Source organism: Rhinoraja longicauda, chromosome 17, assembly GCF_053455715.1.
Source record: "Rhinoraja longicauda isolate Sanriku21f chromosome 17, sRhiLon1.1, whole genome shotgun sequence".
NCBI lineage: Eukaryota > Metazoa > Chordata > Chondrichthyes > Rajiformes > Arhynchobatidae > Rhinoraja > Rhinoraja longicauda.
Window position 1 is genome coordinate 5099008 of NC_135969.1, and position 21990 is coordinate 5120997.

General features: G+C 43.0%; 1 protein-coding gene across 2 annotated transcripts in view; it reads left to right on the top strand.

Annotated features, from left to right (window-relative positions):
- vgll4b (vestigial-like family member 4b) overlaps window positions 1-21990 on the top strand; it is a 148759-nt gene that overhangs the window by 86442 nt on the left and 40327 nt on the right. Inside the window, exons 1-2 of one of the 2 annotated variants that reach the window (XM_078413989.1) lie at window positions 965-1415; window positions 10054-10240. In XM_078413989.1, coding sequence (XP_078270115.1) covers window positions 1334-1415; window positions 10054-10240 — 269 coding nt within the window. In that variant the 5' untranslated portion in view covers window positions 965-1333. Of the gene's footprint in view, window positions 1-964; window positions 1416-10053; window positions 10241-21990 lie in introns of those variants that run through there. The other variant, XM_078413990.1, reaches the window with a different exon arrangement.

A 21990-nucleotide genomic window follows, 5' to 3' on the forward strand; every position in this document is an offset into this window, starting at 1 on the left:
CTAGCCTGTGTTGAGTCTGTTTCTCTCTTCATGGCAATGGTTTGACTTGCAGAGAGCTTTCCTGTATCTTCTGATTTGGTTTTGAATTAAGTGACCGCAGTTTTTTGGTTTTTTTTTTGTTGCTTCACTTTAAGTTTTGAGGATCTGTGCATTGGACATTGGGCTTCGTGTAGGTTTTTAAACACCTTGTTAGGAACGGGTGACTATGCTTACAATTCATTAATTCCCACCTCGTGGTGAAGTTTTGGTGGAGACCAACTCCCCATCCATTCAAGGGCTGATTTAATATTGGTTTCAGAGGCCTGGATTTAAATTTTCAGTCCCTCCAACCTATTGACCACTAGTGTACTTAATGGGGGGAAAAGATCAGAGGGAGAAAATAATAAACAATTAGAAAGAAATACACAGAAAGTAATGGAAAACCCTTGATCAGGCCAGTCTCTATCTGAGAACATTTCCAAACAGGTGCTGTTCCGGTCACAGACGTTTTTATTTTTGAACAAAAAGATTATGAATTGCAGCAAGTTAATGCCTCTGCAAATGTGAGTTTTAATGGTGAAATCGAGTGTGCAAAAATGCAATGGTTCTGTTCACTCGCACCAAACGAAAATCTGGATGGTGTGCGTGTAATGGGTTTTTTTTTTCTTGCAGAGCCAGCAGTGTTTGTAATGGAAGGCAAAACATTGCTTCTCTCCTCTCCTCTCCTCTCCTCTGTCTGTACGCTGGCTTCCAGCAGTTGGCGCATTTGGAGCCTGTTCTTTGTGCAGAGGGAGGGAGGAGAGGAGAGGGAAAGGGAGGGGAAAGGAGAGGAAAGCTGTGTCTTTGCAGGCGCTGGGGGCTGTACTGAGCATGCCTGGTCAGCTGCCTGCTCTCACAGACCAAGCTGCTTCGCATTCGAGTCATACCAAACATATCCTGCATGTCTGTGCAGTCAACTTGCAGCGGGCTGTGAGGGAGGAGGAGGAGGAGGAGGAGGAGGAGAGCTGGCGTGTGTTGTCTCTGTCACAATTCCGCCTTCTTCACCATGAACTCAAGAGTTTCTTCCCTGTGAGGAGAGGGGATTGGAAACAAGTCCCTTTTGTTTAAAAAAAACCCCTCTCCCCACTCTGTTTTCTAGCAAGGTACAACTTTAAAAAATATATATATAGATATATATCTGAAAGGCTGGGGCCTTCAGCTTTGGAAAGAGAGAGAGAGAGAGAGAGAGAGAGAGAGAGAGAGAGAAAAAAAAAGAGAGAGAAAGGGGGGGAGGAGAGAAACAGAAACACAGCCAGGAGCTAGTTTGAAGAGCGCCCTGGTGAGGCAAACAGCTGGTCTTTTTGCTATCTAGTAAATGCTACTTAAGAAAATGGACTTGTTAAACTATCAGTACCTGGACAAGATGAGCAACAATATTGGCATCCTCTGCTTTGAAGGTAACAACACGAATCACATCTTGTTTCAGTCTTTGCATTGTCAGTTTTTGTTTGACTGTTGGAACTTTATTTTCCCCCCAGTTCTAGGATATTAATTATTTTGATTCTGTTTTGGTGTTCATATTTAGTATAAGTTTTTTTTTAAAAATTTGTTGTTGATTTTTTTCTTTCTTTCTCGTGTTGATTAATGTTGGTTTAACTGGTGAGAAAGGTGTGTGTGTTCAGTCCAGTCCAGGCCCTGGCTGAGAGATTGCAGCCATGCTAACAAAGAGAACTTGCTGCTTGCTGTCTGAGGAGCCATGTTGTACTTCCACAGTCTGACTCTTTGTTTAGCTTATCATTTCCTGTGTAGTTCTGAGAAAGTTCTGACATTGAAGGATGCCTCTCTTCTCTCCCAACATTGGAAGGGATGGTCGTCGAGCCAAAATAAATCTGTTTACCCAGATTGATTATAACATGGTCCTGTTTTTTTTTTTTTTTTGTCAGCGTATAAAAGATTTTTTTTAATACTAAAAGTGTTTTGTATTACTCTGGGGAGTTCACTTACGATTGAAGATGATCCACAATGTAACTGTCGGGCTCCTTGTGTTATTAAGTTGCCTCTACGTGCTGTTAAAAGCAGTGGTAATGGGTTGATTTTGCAGCCTTAAGCAACACTGGTTTAAAGCTGTTTGGCACAAGTACTGTATCAACCACATTTGATACAGTACTATCCACGCTTGCGTTACCAAATCAATTCAAGCTGTATATTTTTGGACTTCATTCATTAAAAATATAAAGCAAGCTTAATTGATAAAGCATGTCTGTGCATTCGACCTGTAGATTCGGATAATATTGCAAATGTTTAAGCAGCCTTGTGGTCCCAGTTTCAAGCAGCAACAGTTAATTAATTACTACAGTAATAGTCAATAGTCGTTTATTTGTCACATACACATAAATGTGTAGTGAAATGAAACATTACCCGCAGTTCAACAATAAGACCAATAAGAATAATCAATAAAAATGCAATAACACAAAGCCTGAACGCAAATAAAAAAAATGTGAGTAACGAACAAAGGAAAATACTTCTGTTTTAAATGATGAACTCCCAGATAAACACTTCAAACCGTTCAAGAAGTTTGATTCATTCCTTAGGTGCATTTTACTATTAATTTTACATGAAAACTCGAATTTTCTGTGGGTGCAGTGGATGATCAAATGAGACAAACGATTTCATAATTTTCTGAAGGCTTTTCTTTTGATTTTAATTTATCAGCCTTGATTTCACTCCGTCTTTCTCCCCCCCCCCCCCCCCCCCCCCACACACACACACACCCATGAAACACAATGGAAGGCTTAGGGATTTTCCACAAAAATGTAATAGTTCTCTGCAAATGTTTATTATGACACATATGAGATGCTGTAAATCAGTCGTCGTGAATGTTCATAACTGTCGGGCTCCTTGTGATTTATTTTTATCAATAAACTTAGAATTTTCCTTTAAAATGCTGTTGTGTATATCAAATTAATTTTGCTGCAGCCTATTATTATTATTCCTTTGTTACCATTGGCAGTCACATTCTCGTTGTAATAGAGTTGAGGCTTGTATTCATGTTATAATTGTTAGTTTGGATAGTTCACTGTCACACACTGATGCCAAAGAGAATGTAGTTTGTGAAAGGTGTTTTTTTTGTTGCAAATTGTTGGAAAAAGTTGGCTTTCGAGTTTGAATAATGATTAAAGGTGGAAGGAATTGGGTCATTCTTGTGGATATGGTATCCATAATCAGATTTAATTCTTCAATGTTTTGTTGGAAGTTTGTTGGGGTACAAGTTTCTTTCTGTTTATGATCAGCTACTGTGTTAGCAGCTGTTGTGACCTGGAAGCAATCTCTTTGAGCAACATTAATGGCAATGCCAGTGGTCACTTTGGGTTGAGCCACAGATAATTGGCATAGATGATCTTCCATATGTTGGTCTCTTCTGCTTGCCGTCTTGGCAATGGAGTTTGATCAAACATTGGTTATTTTTCGAGATAACATTTAGAACATTCATTGTTGTTCATGACAGAAATATTTTTCAAAAGAGGAATTTAAAAAAAAATCACCCACTGTAATTTTTAAATGCCTTGATTTAAATTACAGTTGTGCATAAACATGTTCTTCCATGGAAGTTCTGATTATGGTAGTGTTGTTTTATTTTATTGAACCTTGTTTTGAAATAATCATATAATGGCAAAATGTAATTATAAAAAGTTCATCTGCTACTTCAGTTATTGAAATACTTTGTGCTCTTTGATGTACAAATTCACATAATTATTTTTTAATGTTACTGACATTGCATTCTTCAAAGTTCAGGATTCTTTGTTGACTGGGAAAGACTAGGGCACTGTAGATAGTTTGTACTTAAAATGGTCAAATGAAGGTTTTACTAATGAACTTCAATAAGATGGTAAAACAGTTATGCCTTTTGGGAAGTCGTGTCTGGTACCCAGGTTTCAGTGTTGTGTGAGTATTGAGAAAGCATGCATTCAAGGCCCATTGCTAAAACTAAGCCAGTAGCTCAAGGGTGAAAAGGCTATGTGCCTGAGCCATTCTGTACCAGCTGCCTGCACTGCTGCACTGTGTCAAATGACAGGCACTTGATACTTGGTGAATTTTGAGCTTCAACATCTGCATCTTTCTCTCTCTTCCCCCCCTACCTCACCCACCCCCACTCCCTCCCTGTGAAAATGGTTTTCTTTGAGCTCAGTGTAATGAAAATGGAGCTTGTAAAGTGATGTGTAGAGTAACAGATTTTGTTATTCTTTAGCTGATTCTGTTCTAGAAAAAATGATGCAAAAATGTCATCCTATTGAGGGCGACATCTTTTGGTCGTGGTTATCCAATTGTGTAGTGTCGGTATCCAGATGGCTAAAACAGCAGGAGGTGCCCCTTTGTGAAGACCTGCTCCTTCTGTCCTTGACCTTGAACTATGTATGGTAACTAGTGTGGACAAACTGAGCAGTGAATTGAATTTTGGAAACTGATTTTAAGGTGTTTTGGTAAATTTGCAACCAAGCTGGAACTCGAATGTGAAAAGTATGCTACCTGCATGATAATTTATGTTCTGATTCAGGCAAACGTGGTTTTATTTTAAGCCATTCAGTTCATCAGTTGAAAGCTTTTGTGATAGGAGGAGGAAAGGAGTTTGGCTGAATAGAAATTTACTGCAAATGGGGGTAAAAATGATGAATCTTGTGAGTAATTGGAGTGCTGCTGGAGTGGGGGGTGTGAGAGACTTCCTTTAAAGATGGTCCAAAAATACAGAGAAACATATGTAACTGGAGATCTGGGCTACATTATAATGCCATAAACAGTTTTCTGTTGGAGACTTGAGGAAAAATTGCCTTTATTTGAATGTTCTGCACTGCTATATTCTGTTTGGCCGCAGACTGCAATATGGTTAACCCTTTGTCAGAACTTCCAGCTTTCTCATGGCTTTATATGATTTGTCTTTGCCAAACTGGTAGTCCTTGATCTGATTTAACTATTCTGTCTGGTGGTGTGATAATACCCTGGGTGTGTACAGGGAACATGTGAGGAAGTTCTGGGTCCTTTGTTTGTTTTGGGAGAGGGTCAATATAAAGCTGACAACTAAATTTCAAGTTACTGTCTGGGACTTAACCAGTTGCGTTTCTTATATGATGGTATTCTGGTATTTTTACATTTTGTGCTGATGTTATCATTCCTGAATAGTGCCTTCAGGCACATTTGAGTAGGGCCTGGGCTTGAATCTCTAATCCAGATCAGCTCTTAGTCAGAAAACTATAAAAATGTTAATGTAACTTACAATTGGAAAGTTAATTAAAAATTAAAGTGTTTGGAAACTACGTTAACAGAATTGTTGTCTTTGCTGATTATCTAATCATACTTACTACTTAAAGCAGTTTTCTTTCTGATAATTTAATTCAGTGTTGTTTTCTGAAGCAGATTGATTTGACTGTTTTCATGGACTGCTGCAGTACCTGCACTTAAACTGTATCATTAGCTGTAAGGTACTTTGATAATGAATTGGTGAAATATACATGCAAGTATTTTTCTTCATGTTAAATGTATGTGGATCACAATGTTTGGAATTATTTGAAGTAACTGTATAATTCCATAGCTATTTATTGCATAGCCATTTACTTTTATTTAGCTTTTTAGTGCATTTTATTCCTTGTTTACTGCTCATTATTTTTGGCGGGAAGCAAAATCCACTTTAGCCCAAAGAATCCTGTCCAGTAAAACCTGATCTGCAACATTATGCAAACTGACTTGACATCTTTCTGTTCATGACTTCATCTCCTTGTAGAAGGATAAAAGGAGAGGTCATTTTCAGTGTTATCGGCTGTGATCTGAGCAGTGTTTTTCATATTCCTCAAAGCTGGATCAGATTTAAATGGAGCAGACACTGGCAATGCAGAAGGGGGGGGGGGGGTGGGGAGGGGGGGGTGGGGGGGGTGGGGTGGGGAGGGGGGGGTGGGGTGGGGAGGGGAGGGGGCAGGGGGAACAATCGTGAGCTTTGTTAAACTGCAACTAAAATTAAGACTGAAAATGTACTCATGCATATGCATAAGCCTCTAGAATTTCCATGTGTTTTCCATGTAAACAATTCCTCATTGTATTTTGATTTGCAATCAATTGCAAATATTACGTTGTTCTTTGGCAGCTAAGCTAGAATTTGTAGTTTAAATGAGCTTTCGAATCTGATCCAATTCTAACAATTGAATGTAAATCTAAATTCAGCATTCTAGTTTCTATAGCTGAGGCAAGGAAATAGAGTGACCATCTGGCTACTAAATCCTTAAAATTCTCAAGCAGGTGTCTTTTTTTAAAAAGGTCACAATGAGAAGAATATCTTAGTGAATTGTCTCTGTATGTTTCTTTGTGTTCAAAACATCAATCTTCTTTCATTTTGTGCCATTTGTTCATGATTAAGTTTTGAAGCAAATGACGCTTAAATCTCTCCTTTTTTTTTGGGGGGGGGGTTCTTTAAATCAGAATTTTACCGTCTGGAAAGAAGCCATCAAGCTCAGTCAGGTCCATATCAGCCAAAGATGCTCATCAGGCTGATTCCATATCCTAGATTCTTGGATAGGCACAAAATGCTGGAGTAACTCAGCGGGACAGGCAGCATCTCTGGAGAGAAGGAATGGGTGACGTTTTGGGTCGAGGCCCTTCTTCTGAGTTACTCCAGCCTCCAACCATATCGTTTCCCATCCTCGCACGGCCCGGTTTTACCTTCTCCCCAAAATCCACAAATACAACTGCCCTGGCAGACCCATTGTTTCTACCTGCTCCTGTCCCACTGAAAAGATTTCCATGTACCTCGACTCCATCCTATCCCCCCCCCCCCCCCTCCACACGCCCTTCGTCTCTTCAATGACTTCCGCTTTCCCAGCCCCCACTCCCTCATCTTTACTGTGGATGTTCAGTCACTCTACACCTTCATCCCCCACCAGGAAGGTCTTATAGCCCTCCGTTTCTTCCTTGAATCTGACTCCTGGATTATTGGCGTTATAGTTTCAGTTGTTCAACCAGGTACTTTAAATGTGAAGATAGATTCAGCCTCCATCACCCCTCCAAGGCAGTGTGTGTGAGACTTTCAACACTCCCCTCTAATGCTTCTACCAAGCACAAGTGTGCTCCACTGCTCCCTCTTCCCGTGTAATGGTGTTTTGGGTTAAAGAAATTCACCCGCACGGAATTCACAACTCGTGTTTAGGATACAGAATGAAATTCACGCTTACAGAATTTGTTGAGGGAGGAGTAAAGACTATATTTATCTTTTGATATGTGTGCAGATGATACTGCTTCGAGATAACACAAAATCTCAATATGGGCTGCTTTCTAAAACACAACAACCCCCTGTAACATGGGGATTGCCTGTACATGAAATCTCTACACCCTTGTCCGCAGTTTCAGATTTCTCTTGTTTTAAAACTAAGTCAAATCATTCCTAGGGTTATTTTGTATTTACTTTTGAATACTCAATAAAAATGTTTCAGTATAACATCCATCAGTAAAATTATTCCATGTGTAATTGTCAGTTATATTTCAATAAAATATATTACGGGTTTTCTATTTTTAAAATAACTATGTCGAGAGACATTGTTCCTGAATTCCTTTGTGGCAAATTAGTGGTGATTCCAGTTCCCACGTGGGAAAATAGGTCAGAACATAGAACTTGGCACCTGCATATATATAACTAATTCTGAAAGAAATCATTCCATAACTCTATGTTTGTTGGACTTTCAGTTTAATATATTAAACCATTTCCCATTCAACAGAGAGTGAACTTTGCAGATGCATTTCTTTCCCACAGATCACGGGATATGCTCCTCCTAGGGCAACTTGTGTGCACTGCGTCCATATTTATCCACTGCTTTCTGTGGTATCTTTCGAACGCTTTCATAGGAACTGCGTTTTCTCAAATTCAATCATCTGGAGCTGATTTAGAAAGCTATTAGTGTTTTTTCCCCCTTCCTTCTCCTGCTGAATGCGGCCAAATTATTGGCACACCTGAGAATGGGATTTGAATGTTATAATAATTTGCGGTGTTGTGGAAGAATCAAAGTGGCCAGAGGTTTGTGTTCAGGAGAGATTTTGCTTTGCATGATGTTGATAGAGGGCTAGTTTGCATTGAACCAAGAATGCAATCTGAACAATCTGCAGCCATTTTTAAACATCCATTTGCCTGTGATTGCTTTAGATTTGTAGGCTGGAATATTTGGAAATGGTGTTTTTAATTAGGGTATAAATCATAAATCAGATTGTTTAAGATTTCTTGATGTGCACTGCTCAAGGTGCAGGATAAAGAAGGGTCTCGACCCGAAAAGTCACCCGTTCCTTCTCTCCAGAGATGCTGCCTGTCCCACTGAGTCACACCAGCTTATTGTGTCTATCTGCAGGACAATTGATGAGGGTTTGGCTTTCATTTTATCTTCAAGTGATGACGGCTTGGCTTAATTTATTTCCAAACTTTCAGTGTCCAATTTGCCACTTTGATGGGTTCTGCACGTTTTTTGATTTTACTTTAGCTTTTTCACATCTGTTGGCGGGTTGAGAACTTCCTTCCTGGGGAGCAGAACTAACTTGGCAAGCGTCAAGGTTGAAATTCCACGGGGAAGAGGGTGGAAATTCTATACATAGCAGGTCAGCTGGGCAAGAAAATGTATGTAAAATGTTCTCTTGCTGCTTCAAAATGAATAAGCCGTCAGGAAAAGCAGAATTGGAAACTTATCAAAACGTTCCCTGGTAATGAGGCTGATGACTCGTTTAAAAAAAAGTCACATGAATATTGTGTGTGTGTGTGTGTGTGTGTGGAATGGGCGTGCAGCGTAGGTTTACTAGGTTAATTCCTGGAATGGCGGGACTATCGTATGTTGAAAGACTGGAGCGACTAGGCTTGTATACACTGGAATTTAGAAGGCTGAGAGGAGATCTTATCGAAACGTATAAGATTATTAAGGGGTTGGACACGTTAGAGGCAGGAAACATGTTCCCAATGTTGGGGGAGTCCAGAACAAGGGGCCACAGTTTAAGAATAAGGGGTAGGCCATTTAGAACTGAGATGAGGAAAAACTTTTTCAGTCAGAGAGTTGTGAATCTGTGGAATTCTCTGCCTCAGAAGGCAGTGGAGGCCAATTCTCTGAATGCATTCAAGAGAGAGCTGGATAGAGCTCTTAAGGATAGCGGAGTCAGGGGGTATGGGGAGAAGGCAGGAACGGGGTACTGATTGAGAATGATCAGCCATGATCACGTTGAATGGCGGTGCTGGCTCGAAGGGCCGAATGGCCTCCTCCTGCACCTATTGTCTATTGTCTATTGAATGCGTAGTATCTGGTTCTACTAGACAAAAACTAAATTAAATGCATTCAAACTGCTGTTGAAGCCCTTTTTTTTGTCTCGCTTTATTGTAGTGTTTCTTGCCAAAAATCATGATGTCATTTTTGGTTGTCATGGTGCGTGGTGAGACAGCCGGGGACAACCCAGCCAGCAAAATAGGACATTTGTTTGGTGAACTACGGTGTGGTTTTCCTTCGCTGGCTTTAATGCAGTAGGGAAAACTACCAACAATAAATCTCTTGAATTTTCAGCTCGTTGCCTTTTTTTAAAATGTAGTTTGAAGACGAGGCCTCGTATCAGTCTTGGGCATAGGCACTTAATTTTTCCTATCCGCATTCTGTGTGTGTTTGTGTGTGTGAGCCTGCTTGGATTTTATGCCTGTGTAGATGTACTATAGAACATTTGACAGTCTTCAATAAGCCAGCAAGGTTTAGTTTGGCAAGCTGATTTTTCCTCTGCTGCAGCTCTTGATTGTGCGGATAGAGAAACACAATTTCCCACAGCACTGGGTAACTCGATGCAAAGTTATATTTCTCACGACAGTGAAGCAAAGCAGCAGATATTATCCAAAGTAAGAAGGATCATTCCCCTCTTGTGCCATTTGGGTATGGCCAGTCGGAGAATGGGTAAAATATAATAAACGTTTATTGTAATGTTGGGTGTGGTGCAATTTAAAAACAATTTTAAAAAAAATCTTCTCGTCTAACACAAAAGCATACTTTTAAGCTGTTATGTTGTACCAACAACCGGCGTTTGAGAGGAATAAAACCTTTGCCATTTAATCTACAGGTGAAGCTGCGTTGAGGAGTGATGGTAGGATGCAGTCGATCCCCGTGACGTCTGCACTGGTCAACCATCGCACGGGGCCTCCACCTATCAGCCCCAACAAGAGGAAGTTCAGTGGAGACCATGGAGATGATGATGTGGAAAGTGAGAATGAACAAGTCTCCAAAGCCAGCAGGCTATATGTTCAAGTGTAAGTTTTCTTTGTCTGGAGTCTGTGAACAGTTAGGCTACATTGGGTTACAAAGGATGGAACTGGTTGGAGTATCCTGAGTGGCAAGCAAAGTCTCAGACATGGGATTGGCACATTTGGTAATGCCTGTCCTTGAGTTCTGTTGTCATTTACAGTGATTTATTTACGTCCATCTAGTTTTACTGAGGTAAAAGTTGCAGGAAATCGTCTGGGTCCAAAGAAAACTCCTAACCAGATAGTTTGTTTGCATAAATACTCTCTCTGCAAATAGGATTGTCAGTCATGTTCAAAATAAAAAGCCTGTCAAATTCTCCACTTGTCACAACCCTTGCTCCTATCAGTGTAAAGCAAACTTCTCTTTTTGTGGATAGAGTGGAGAGAGGAGCAGGAAGGAGGAAAGAACTAAACCATAATTGGTTCAGTATTTCTTTGCATAGTCTGACTTCTTGGTTTATCGTGTTGATAAGGGCAATATTATCGGGCAAAAATGAAATCCTGGCCTTCCAGCCTGTCACATGGTGCTCTTTTATCATATCATATCATATCATATATATACAGCCGGAAACAGGCCTTTTCGGCCCACCAAGTCCGTGCCGCCCAGCGATCCCCGTACATTAACACTATCCTACACCCACTAGGGACAATTTTTACATTTACCCAGCCAATTAACCTACATACCTGTACGTCTTTGGAGTGTGGGAGGAAACCGAAGATCTCGGAGAAAACCCACGCAGGTCACGGGGAGAACGTACAAACTCCTTACAGTGCAGCACCCGTAGTCAGGATCGAACCTGAGTCTCCGGCGCTGCATTCGCTTGATGGGCGCTTGATTCCCTTCTCACCTTAGTTTTGGTTTTTAGTTTCAGAGGTACAGTGCTGAAATAGGCCCTTCGGCCCACAAAGTCCGCACCGACCAGCGATCCCCGCACATTAACACTGTCCCAACTCTCACCGGGGGGCAATTTTACATTTACCAAGCCAATTAACCAAAAGTCTGTACATCTTTGGAGTGTGGGAGGTAACAGAAGATCTCTGAGAAAACCCACGCAGGTCACTGGGAGAACGTACAAACTCCGTGTAGAGAAGCACTCGTGGTCAGAATCGAACCCTGGTCTCTGGCACTGTAAGGTAGTAGCTCTTCAGGTACGCCACCCTTATAGTTTGTGCTGTAGAACTGTATACTCTTCCTTCCCTAATAATTTTAGGTATCGTCATTCTAAACTTTGGCGAGGTTTCCTTTACAACAAAGAATGTGATCCACTGTACTTTTTCAACATTGTGGTTTGATTTAATTTTTTAGAGGATGCAATTCAATAGCATATCGTGGCCCTTTGACCTCTACCCCAAGAGAATGATCAGAATCAACATTACCTTCTGCGGATTATGCCATCTGACTTGGATGCGTGCCAAGTATCCAATTTTTAGACTTGGATAGTTCTTCATCTTTTGATAGTTTCAAAGCTCTGCCTCAATGTCGCAGTAACAAGGGAACAATGCCAAAAAAATTGACAACGTTTTAGAAGAGAGGCTTGGGGCAAAAGTGGGTCAAGCAATGAATTTGGGCTTGTTGACTGTCTGCATATTGGGAAAACAAAATCAGGCAAAAATATTCATGGACATTTCTTCGGTGTGACACTGCAATGTTTTGTGTTGTAGTCAAGTGCAACCTCCTCTCGTTTACACCACCTACCCCCATTTTATAACATTTATTTATGGTCATGCTTTAGCTATCATTAGGAAAATGTTTCCAGATTGTGGTTGGTAATCAGGCGAGCATATCTTAGAACAAGAATCAGTATGATTGCATCTGAAAATATTACTTTGACCAGCGTTAAAGAATTCTGAAGAAAACGTTTGTTGTCCAGCTACCAATTACTAAAGTCTGAATGGCGGAACCCAAAAATATGTACACTGAGGAAACAAAAAGATTGACTTCTTGCTTCCTGTCACAGAACAAGCTCCCATCCAGCTACTGAGCGGAAACTTCCAGATGCGGGCGTTATACGCTGCTTGTATAAAGAGTAAGAATTACTCAGAGTATAAATCTGCTTGGTGATGCAGCAGTAGAGTTGCTGCCTTACAGCGCCAGAGACCTGGGTTCGATACTGGCAATGGGTGCTTGTCTCTGCGGAGTTTGTATGTTCTCCCCATGGCTCCTCTCCCCTCTTCCCCCACCCGCTGCGAGTAATCCCACCTCGGCTAGACCACGGCCGACGCGCTGCCCGTCTCGAGTAGTCCGGCGCTCCCTCCACCTCCTGTAGGGGTGGGGGGGAAGGGGAACAGTGGGGGTCAGGGGAGAGTGGGGGGAAGGGAATGGGGGAGGAGAGAGTGGGGGTGGGAGGGAGGGGGGAGGGTGGGTGAGGTGACAGGGGGTGTGGGGGGGAAGGGGGGGTGGTGGTGGGGGGAAGAGAGTGGGGTGGGGAGGAAGGGGGCAGTGGGGGTCAGGGGAGGGTGGGGAAGAGGGAAGAGTGGGTGGGAATGGTGGGGTGGGGGGGAAGGGTGAGAGTGGGGGAGGAGGGGGTGGGTGGGGGGAGGAGAGAGTGGGGGTGGGGGGAGGAGAGAGTGGGGGTGGGGGGAGGAGAGGGGCTGGGGAGGAGGGAATAGTGGGGGAAAGTGGGGGTGGGGAGGAGGGAAGATTGGGGTGGGGGGAGTGGGGTGTTGGCAGGAAGAATGGGAGAGGGGGGAATAGGGGTGGAGGCAGGGCTAGTGGGGGGTGGGGGCAGGGGAGGGGCAAGTGGGGGTGCGCAGGGGGGATGGAGTCGGTCAGTGCGGGGAGGAGGGGGGAATAGGGGGATTGGGTGGGGGGAATAGGGGGATTAAGTGGGGGGGGGGAGGGTGCTACACCAATACAGGATCCAGGGCTCCTCAGTCACACCCTCTCCCCTTCCCTGTCCCCCCTCTGCAAGGAATGGGCCCCACTTGGTCTAGTTGTCCAATAAAATCAACTTTCTGCGATCAGACTAACATTGAAAGCATGTTTTTATTTGCTTCTCCTTTGCTCTTCCTTCCATCCCTCTTTCTTACACCCAACCCCTTCTCTTATTTTCGGAGCCAAAACATTTGATGCTTATCATATCATATCATATCATATATATACAGCCGGAAACAGGCCTTTTTCGGCCCACCAAGTCCGTGCCGCCCAGCGATCCCCGTACATTAACACTATCCTACACCCACTAGGGACAATTTTTACATTTACCCAGCCAATTAACCTACATACCTGTACGTCTTTAGAGTGTGGGAGGAAACCGAAGATCTCGGAGAAAACCCACGCAGGTCACGGGGAGAACGTACAAACTCCTTACAGTGCAGCACCCGTAGTCAGGATCGAACCTGAGTCTCCGGCGCTGCATTCGCTGTAAAGCAGCAACTCTACCGCTGCGCTACCGTGCCGCCTTTGCTGGAGTTTCCTTTATTTATGCTCCTGGCTAGTATGTGGGGCTTTCAAACTCCTTGGTAGACCAGCGGGAGTTTTATTAATCAGTCTTATCTTGGCCTGGAATTGAGGCAACCTATGCAATGATTAAGAAAATAATAAATTTGCAGGTGGCTCAATGGGCGTCCATCTTGTGTTTTGGCACTGTATTGTTGTGTTCTACAAGCTGAGCTGAATGCTTGCCACTTGTCGGTCTGAAGAAGGGTCTCGACCTATTCCTTTTCTCCAGAGATGCTGTCGGACCTGCTGTGTTACTCCAGCTTTTTGTGTGTGTCTTTGCTTTAAGTCAGCATCTGCACTTCCTTCCTACCCGCTTGTCATTTGAAACTGGATAATGTTTAATTGGCATTATGATTGTAGATAAATAAAGGAAGAAAAGCTGACTCTGGGCTCCACTTCTGGTTACTATACCAGTAAACCCTGGTTGAAGCATGTTTTCCAAAGATGTTACTTACGATGTTTTTGCCCCAATAGTTGGCTGACCAAAATGATAACCAGTGTGTACAGTTCTCAGTGTGACTGCAGCAAGCTTCTGATACCTCACCGTGCTTCATGGTGCTGACATTAGACAATAGACAATAGGTGCAGGAGTAGGCCATTCGGCCCTTCGAGCCAGCACCGCCATTCAATGTGATAATAGACAATAGACAATAGACAATAGGTGCAGGAGTAGGCCATTCAGCCCTTCGAGCCAGCACCGCCATTCAATGCGATCATGGCTGATCACTCTCAATCAGTACCCCGTTCCTGCCTTCTCCCCATACCCCCTCCCTCCGCTATCCTTAAGAGCTCTATCCAGCTCTCTCTTGAAAGCATCCAACGAACTGGCCTCCACTGCCTTCTGAGGCAGAGAATTCCACACCTTCACCACTCTCTGACTGAAAAAGTTCTTCCTCATCTCCGTTCTAAATGGCCTACCCCTTATTCTTAAACTGTGGCCCCTTGTTCTGGACTCCCCCAACATTGGGAACATGTTTCCTGCCTCTAATGTGTCCAATCCCCTAATTATCTTATATGTTTCAATAAGATCCCCCCTCATCCTTCTAAATTCCAGTGTATACAAGCCCAATCGCTCCAGCCTTTCAACATACGACAGTCCCGCCATTCCGGGAATTAACCTAGTGAACCTACGCTGCACGCCCTCCATAGCAAGAATATCCTTCCTCAAATTTGGAGACCAAAACTGCACACAGTACTCCAGGTGCGGTCTCTACAGGGCCCGGTACAACTGTAGAAGGACCTCTTTGCTCCTATACTCAACTCCTCTTGTTATGAAGGCCAACATTCCATTGGCTTTCTTCACTGCCTGCTGTACCTGCATGCTTCCTTTCATTGACTGATGCACTAGGACACCCAGATCTCGTTGAATTCCCCCTCCTCCTAACTTGACACCATTCAGATAATAATCTGCCTTTCTATTCTTACTTCCAAAGTGAATAACCTCACACTTATCTACATTAAACTGCATCTGCCATGTATCCGCCCACTCACACAACCTGTCCAAGTCATCCTGCAGCCTTATTGCATCTTCCTCACAATTCACACTACCCCCCAGCTTAGTATCATCTGCAAATTCGCTAATGGTACTTTTAATCCCTCCGTCTAAGTCATTAATGTATATCATAAATAGCTGGGGTCCCAGCACCGAACCTTGCGGTACCCCACTGGTCACTGCCTGCCATTCCGAAAGGGACCCATTTATCCCCACTCTTTGCTTTCTGTCTGTCAACCAATTTTCTATCCATGTCAGTACCCTACCCCCAATACCATGTGCCCTAATTTTGCGCACTAATCTCCTATGTGGGACCTTGTCGAAGGCTTTCTGAAAGTCGAGGTACACCATATCCACTGACTCTCCCCTGTCAATTTTCCTAGTTACATCCTCAAAAAATTCCAGTAGATTTGTCAAGCATGATCTCCCCTTCGTAAATCCATGCTGACTCGGAATGATCCTGTTACTGCTATCCAAATGCTCAGCAATTTCGTCTTTTATAATTGACTCCAGCATCTTCCCCACCACTGATGTCAGACTAATGGTCTATAATTACCCGTTTTCTCTCTCCCTCCTTTCTTAAAAAGTGGGATAACATTTGCTATCCTCCAATCCACAGGAACTAATCCTGAATCTATAGAACATTGAAAAATGATCTCCAATGCTTCCACTATTTCTAGAGCCACCTCCTTAAGTACCCTGGGATGCAGACCATCAGGCCCTGGGGATTTATCAGTCTACCCAAAACCATTTCCTGCCTAATGTGGATTTCCTTCAGTTCCTCCATCACCCTAGGTTCTCCGGCCCCTAGAACATTTGGGAGATTGTGTGTATCTTCCTCAGTGAAGACAGATCCAAAGTAACGGTTTAACTCGTCTGCCATTTCTTTGTTCCCCATAATAAATTCCCCTGCTTCTGTCTTCAAGGGACCCACTATTTAGCCTTGACTATTTTTTTCCTCTTCACGTACCTAAAAAAACTTTTGCTATCCTCCTTTATATTATTGGCTAGTTTACCCTCGTACCTCATCTTTTCTCCCCGTATTGCCTTTTTAGTTAACTTTTGTTGCTCTTTAAAAGAGTCCCAATCCTCTGTCTTCCCACTCTTCTTTGCTATGTTATACTTCCTCTCCTTAATTTTTATGCTGTCCCTGACTTCCCTTGTCAGCCACAGGTGTCTCTTACTCCCCTTAGAGTCTTTCCACCTCTTTTGAATAAATTGATCCTGCAACCTCTGCATTATTCCCAGGAACACCTGCCATTGCTGTTCTACGGTCTTCTCTGCTAGGGCCTCCTTCCAGTCAATTTTGGCCAGCTCCTGCCTCATGCCTCTGTAATCCCCTTTGCTATACTGTAATACTGACACTTCCGATTTTCCCTTCTGCCTTTCCATTTGCAGAGTAAAACTTATCATGTTGTGATCACTGCCTCCTAATGGCTCTTTTACCTCTAGTCCCCTTATCAGATCAGGATCATTACACAACACTAAATCCAGAATTGCCTTCTCCCTGGTAGGCTCCAGTACAAGCTGTTCTAAGAATCCATCTCAAAGGCACTCTACAAACTCTCTTTCCTGGGGTCCATTTCCAACCTGATTTTCCCAGTCTACCTGCATGTTGAAATCTCCCATAACCACCGTAGCATTACATTTGTGACACGCCAATTTTATCTCCTGATTCAACTTGCACCCTATGTCGAGGCTACTGTTTGGGGGCCTATAGATAACTCCCATTAGGGTCTTTTTACCCTTACAATTTCTCATTTCTATCCATACTGATTCAACATCTCCTGATTCTATGTCACCCCTTGCAAGGCTGAGCATTCTCAATCAGTACCCCGTTCCTGCCTTCTCCCCATACCCCCTGACTCTGCTATCCTTAAGAGCTCTATCTAGCTCTCTCTTGAATGCATTCAGAGAATTGGCCTCCACTGCCTTCTGAGGCAGTGAATTCCACAGATTTACAACTCTCTGACTGAAAAAGTTTTTCCTCATCTCCGTTCTAAAAGGTCTACCCCTTATTCTTAAACTGTGGCCCCTGGTTCTGGACTTCCCCTACATTGGGAACATGTTTCCTGCCTCTAATGTGTCCAACCCCTTAATAATCGTATATGCTAACTTATTATGATTGGTAAAAGATCAAACCTTATAGGAGAAAAGGATTTAGTTGGGCAGAAATTAATAATCAAGTTTTTCATGTTGCACATGGTACACTGGAGTTTGGAAAATAAATATATAATTCTCTCATTTATTGCATGTTCCTGAATCTGTGAATTCAGCCTATGTAATAGTTAAAACGATTTAATTTTACATTTACCGTTAAGCAGGTTTCCCACGTGCCTACCATTTTCTTCTGTCACTCGAGGGAATTTTTCGGAAACCTTGTGCATGTTGTAGTTTCAACCAAGGCTTAAAAAATATTTGATTCTGTTTACAAACTCCTGTTGTAAAATCTGCCAGAGGCTCAGGGTGGAAATTGGGCTTGACGATCTGGAAAATCTTGTTCATTTCCCAATGTGTGTGTTGAGTTAGTCGATATTATTTGAGATGGTGGTAATCGCATAGGGTTGATTAAGGGAGAGGTTTTGATAGAGACTTTGTTTCCACCCAGATGGTGGAAAGCTCTGTTTGAGATGGTGGTGGACGCACATATTCTCACCACAGATGAGAAGCACCTAGACATGGAGTTGGATCGCCAAGGCATAGTAGATTACAAATGAGATGAGCAGGGAAAGGTACTTAATGGTCGGTATAGATACGGTGAGCTGAGAAAGGGTCTCGACCCGAAACATCACCCATTCCTTCTCTCCAGAGATGCTGAGTTACTCCAGCATTTTCTATCTACCTTCGGTGAGCTGAAAGTCCTGCTGCTGAAAGACTTTGCTAGAGGACTTTGTTTTCCATGCGGAAAACAGAAAGTGGGTGGTGGAGATGCCATTAGATTTGGTTCTTTGCAAAGACTAGCCGGAAGGCATGGGCATGTATGTGAGAGGTGGAAGAGATTTGTTTGGCTGGCTTTGATTTGGTGGATATTATAGAAACTGCTACGAAGAAACACGTGTCTGTGAAAGATGCCACAAATGTTTTGTTTCCTCATTGGGGGATTGTCAACGGCAAGTTACTGCAAGTTATGCTCCATGTGACTTGCGAAGAAGGTTCTCGGAAAGACATCGACGCCTGTCCGATTTCCCTCATGGATTGCAAGTGCCAAGGGAGGAAGTGGCTAAGTAATTTAAATAACGCTGTCTCAATCAAAATGCTGCCAAGGGGGGCTGGAAATAAGTATTTAAAAAAATAAATTGGATTGCTGTAGATGCAGCTGAAGGAATTCCTCGTCCACACTGGTAGATCAGATTATGTACACTTTTCTTTTATTTGGCATGGCTTTGTCTGTTGTAAATCATCACCCTTCCCAAAGAACATGAACTATGGGCAACATTTGAGTGTCACTCTCATAACCTCTGGAGGGTGCTTTTTAATGGTGGAAGAAATGTAAACAGATGTAAATTGCAGCCTCAGGAGGTTACCTTAGCAAATTAGCTGAGCTGTTCAGAACCAGGACTATACAAGATTCAATCTGATGTTTTGTACTGTTCAGTTCAGGTTAGTTTATTGTCACGTGTACCGAGGTACGGCGAAAAGCTTTTGTTGCGTGCTAACCAGTCAGCAGCAAGACAATACATGATTATAATTGAGCCATTTACACTGTATAGATACATGATAAGGGAATAACTTTCAGTGCAAGGTAAAGCCAGCAAAGTCTGACCAGGGATAGTCTGGGGGTCACCAAAGAGGTAGATAGTAGTTCAGGACTGCTCTCTGGTTGTGGTAGGATGATTCAGTTGCCTGATAACAGCTGGGAAGAAACTGTCCCTGAATCTGGAGGTGTGTGTTTTCACACTTCTGTACCTTTTGCCCGTCGGGATATGCTCATTGTTGGATTTTGCAAAACTATAACATCGGTTCCAAAGGAAGAATTTGCAAATGTGTTCATTTTAGTTTCCTTTTTCTTTGGCCAATGATCCCTCTTCAGCTTCCCCTCTTGAAGTAGTGGACTCGTGCTAGAATATGACTCGAAAGTTGCCACACTTCTTTACCTTTTTGCCTGATGGGAGAAGAGGGTTCTTGGAGGAGTCAATGAAGGGCAATATTCTTTTGACTGCATGTGGAATTATAATGTAATATATTGGCACCAGCAATGGGCGTGAACCCTTTTAGTCTACCATTTGATTGTGTCATGAAGCAGTTTTGCGTGATGTGTTATTGCGGAATCTCGTTAACGTACTGAACTTGTTTATTGCATTTTGTAAGGCAGTCGTGATGTGCCTTCATCAAGAGGAAGGCTGGGGAAACCCCTGCAATCCCAACACCTCAGTTTAGCTCTCTTTTATAGAGGTGTCAATGACCGTGGTATCTGGGTTACGTCCCCTACAGAGGATGATATAGCGTGTGAACACACCTTAATCAATTCTCAAACCCGTTGCTTGTGGTTTTAAATATGGACTAGTTGTTGATTATGGTGGAGCCATGGGCTATTTAATCCCATCTGCCTTTCACAGTAGTTTTATGAAGTATTTCTACCATGAAGATTTCAACAACATGCTATGTTATGAAATGGCATCCAATGGTAATGCTTTGCACATAACAAAGAATTCTCACAAAGAACTTGGGCTTTGGGTGCGACAAAGAAATGTAATTTGTCCTTGCCAATGTCACATTAACACCAACCTAAGCAGTTGTATATAAGGTTTGTCAATCGAAGAACGATAATGCCATGTACTTATCTCCCAATAAATTATGCATTGAGATAGATCTTTGCTTTACCATGTGCACCTTGTTTTCAAGGGAGCATATGTAATTGGAGGTGCCAATCCTTGGGGTGGGGGGGGGGGTGGAAAAAATCCTGCTGGATGACTTGCGACTTTTTTCTTAAGTTGAGCAGTTTTTAACTTTTATATATTTTTCCAATTTCTTTAAATTGCAAATTCTGCTGACCATTTTGGCTCCCCGGCGGGTTTTATAAACATTCCTGCCGATTTTCACAAGCCTTCAACTACTTTTGTTGACGATGGGAAGCGATGGCATGAGAGGCTCGGCTTAAATAAAGCTGCTGCAGCTTGATGTTTTGACCCCTGGGGCAGCTGAGTGGGTTATCTCGGTCCCTCCACAAAGTGTAAGCTCGGGGAAGGAGTTTGTAATGTGGCTTGTTGTTTGCAGATTATTATCTGAATGGTGTCAAGTTAGGAGGAGGGGGAGTTCAACGAGATCTGGGTGTCCTAGTGCATCAGTCAATGAAAGGAAGCATGCAGGTTCAGCAGGCAGTGAAGAAAGCCAATGGAATGTTGGCCTTCGTAACAAGAGGAGTTGAGTATAGGAGCAAAGAGGTCCTTCTACAGTTGTACCGGGCCCTGGTGAGACCGCACCTGGAGTACTGTGTGCAGTTTTGGTCTCCAAATTTGAGGAAGGATATTCTTGCTATGGAGGGCGTGCAGCGTAGGTTCACTAGATTAATTCCCGGAATGGCGGGACTGTCGTATGTTGAAAGGCTGGAGCGATTGGGCTTGTATACACTGGAATTTAGAAGGATGAGGGGGGATCTTATTGAAACATATAAGATAATTAGGGGATTGGACACATTAGAGGCAGATAACATGTTCCCAATGTTGGGGGAGTCCAGAACAAGGGGCCACAGTTTGAGAATAAGGGGTAGGCCATTTAGAACGGAGATGAGGAAGAACTTTTTCAGTCAGAGGGTGGTGAAGGTGTGGAATTCTCTGCCTCAGAAGGCAGTGGAGGCCAGTTCGTTGGATGCTTTCAAGAGAGAGCTGGATAGAGCTCTTAAGGATAGCGGAGTGAGGGGGTATGGGGAGAAGGCAGGAACGGGGTACTGATTGATAGTGATCAGCCATGATCGCATTGAATGGTGGTGCTGGCTCGAAGGGCTGAATGGCCTACTCCTGCACCTATTGTCTATTGTCTATTGTCTATTGTGTCACGTTGGGTGCGTAGCTTGCAGTGACTGCGATGCTTCATTTTATTTAATGAATAGCCTGTTACATGCCATGTGAAAGTGGTTCACTGTGCATGGTCCAGTATTTAATTTCCAAGCAGGGGCCTGGAAACTCAACGATAAGAACTTCAACCACGTCTTTTGTGGGACTCTTGCTGTACAGTCCAAGTTTTGGTGCCAATAGGTCTGTGTCAAACTCTTGATGAGCTTTCATCTTGCCGATAATGCTGTGGTGGCCAAAAATAAGATTAGGAACTTCGTAGTATAAAGTACAGCATCGATGAAACAAAATTGAATCCACAGTTTTTATTGTGTGGGAAGGAACTGCCTACACAAGTCTGAGGAAGGGTCTCGACCCGAAACATCACACGTTCCTTCTCTCCCGAGATGCTGCCTGACCCGCTGAGTTACTCCAGCGTTTTGTGTCTACCAAGGAGCTGCAGATGCTGGTTTACACCAAAGACTGACACAAAATGCTGGAGCAACCCAGCTGGCCAGTTAACATCGAGAGAGAGAGAGAGAGAGAAGGAATGGGTGACGTTTCGGGTCGAGACCCTTCTTCAGTCTGAACCCAACATCATTTATTTGTCTACCTACCATGAACTATGCCCTATCGCTGCCAACTCCCTTCAAATCTTGGCTACTATCTGAGACTGGACTTGATGATCTGGTGATGTAGAGTAACATGTTGAGCTGAACTTATGACTATATTTAACCCTTCTGTGATGTTATGTTATTACATTTTTTATACTGCTATAATGTTAATGCATATTTTTGTTTCCCCTCAACTCATTTTCCAATATTTCCCTTGCCTG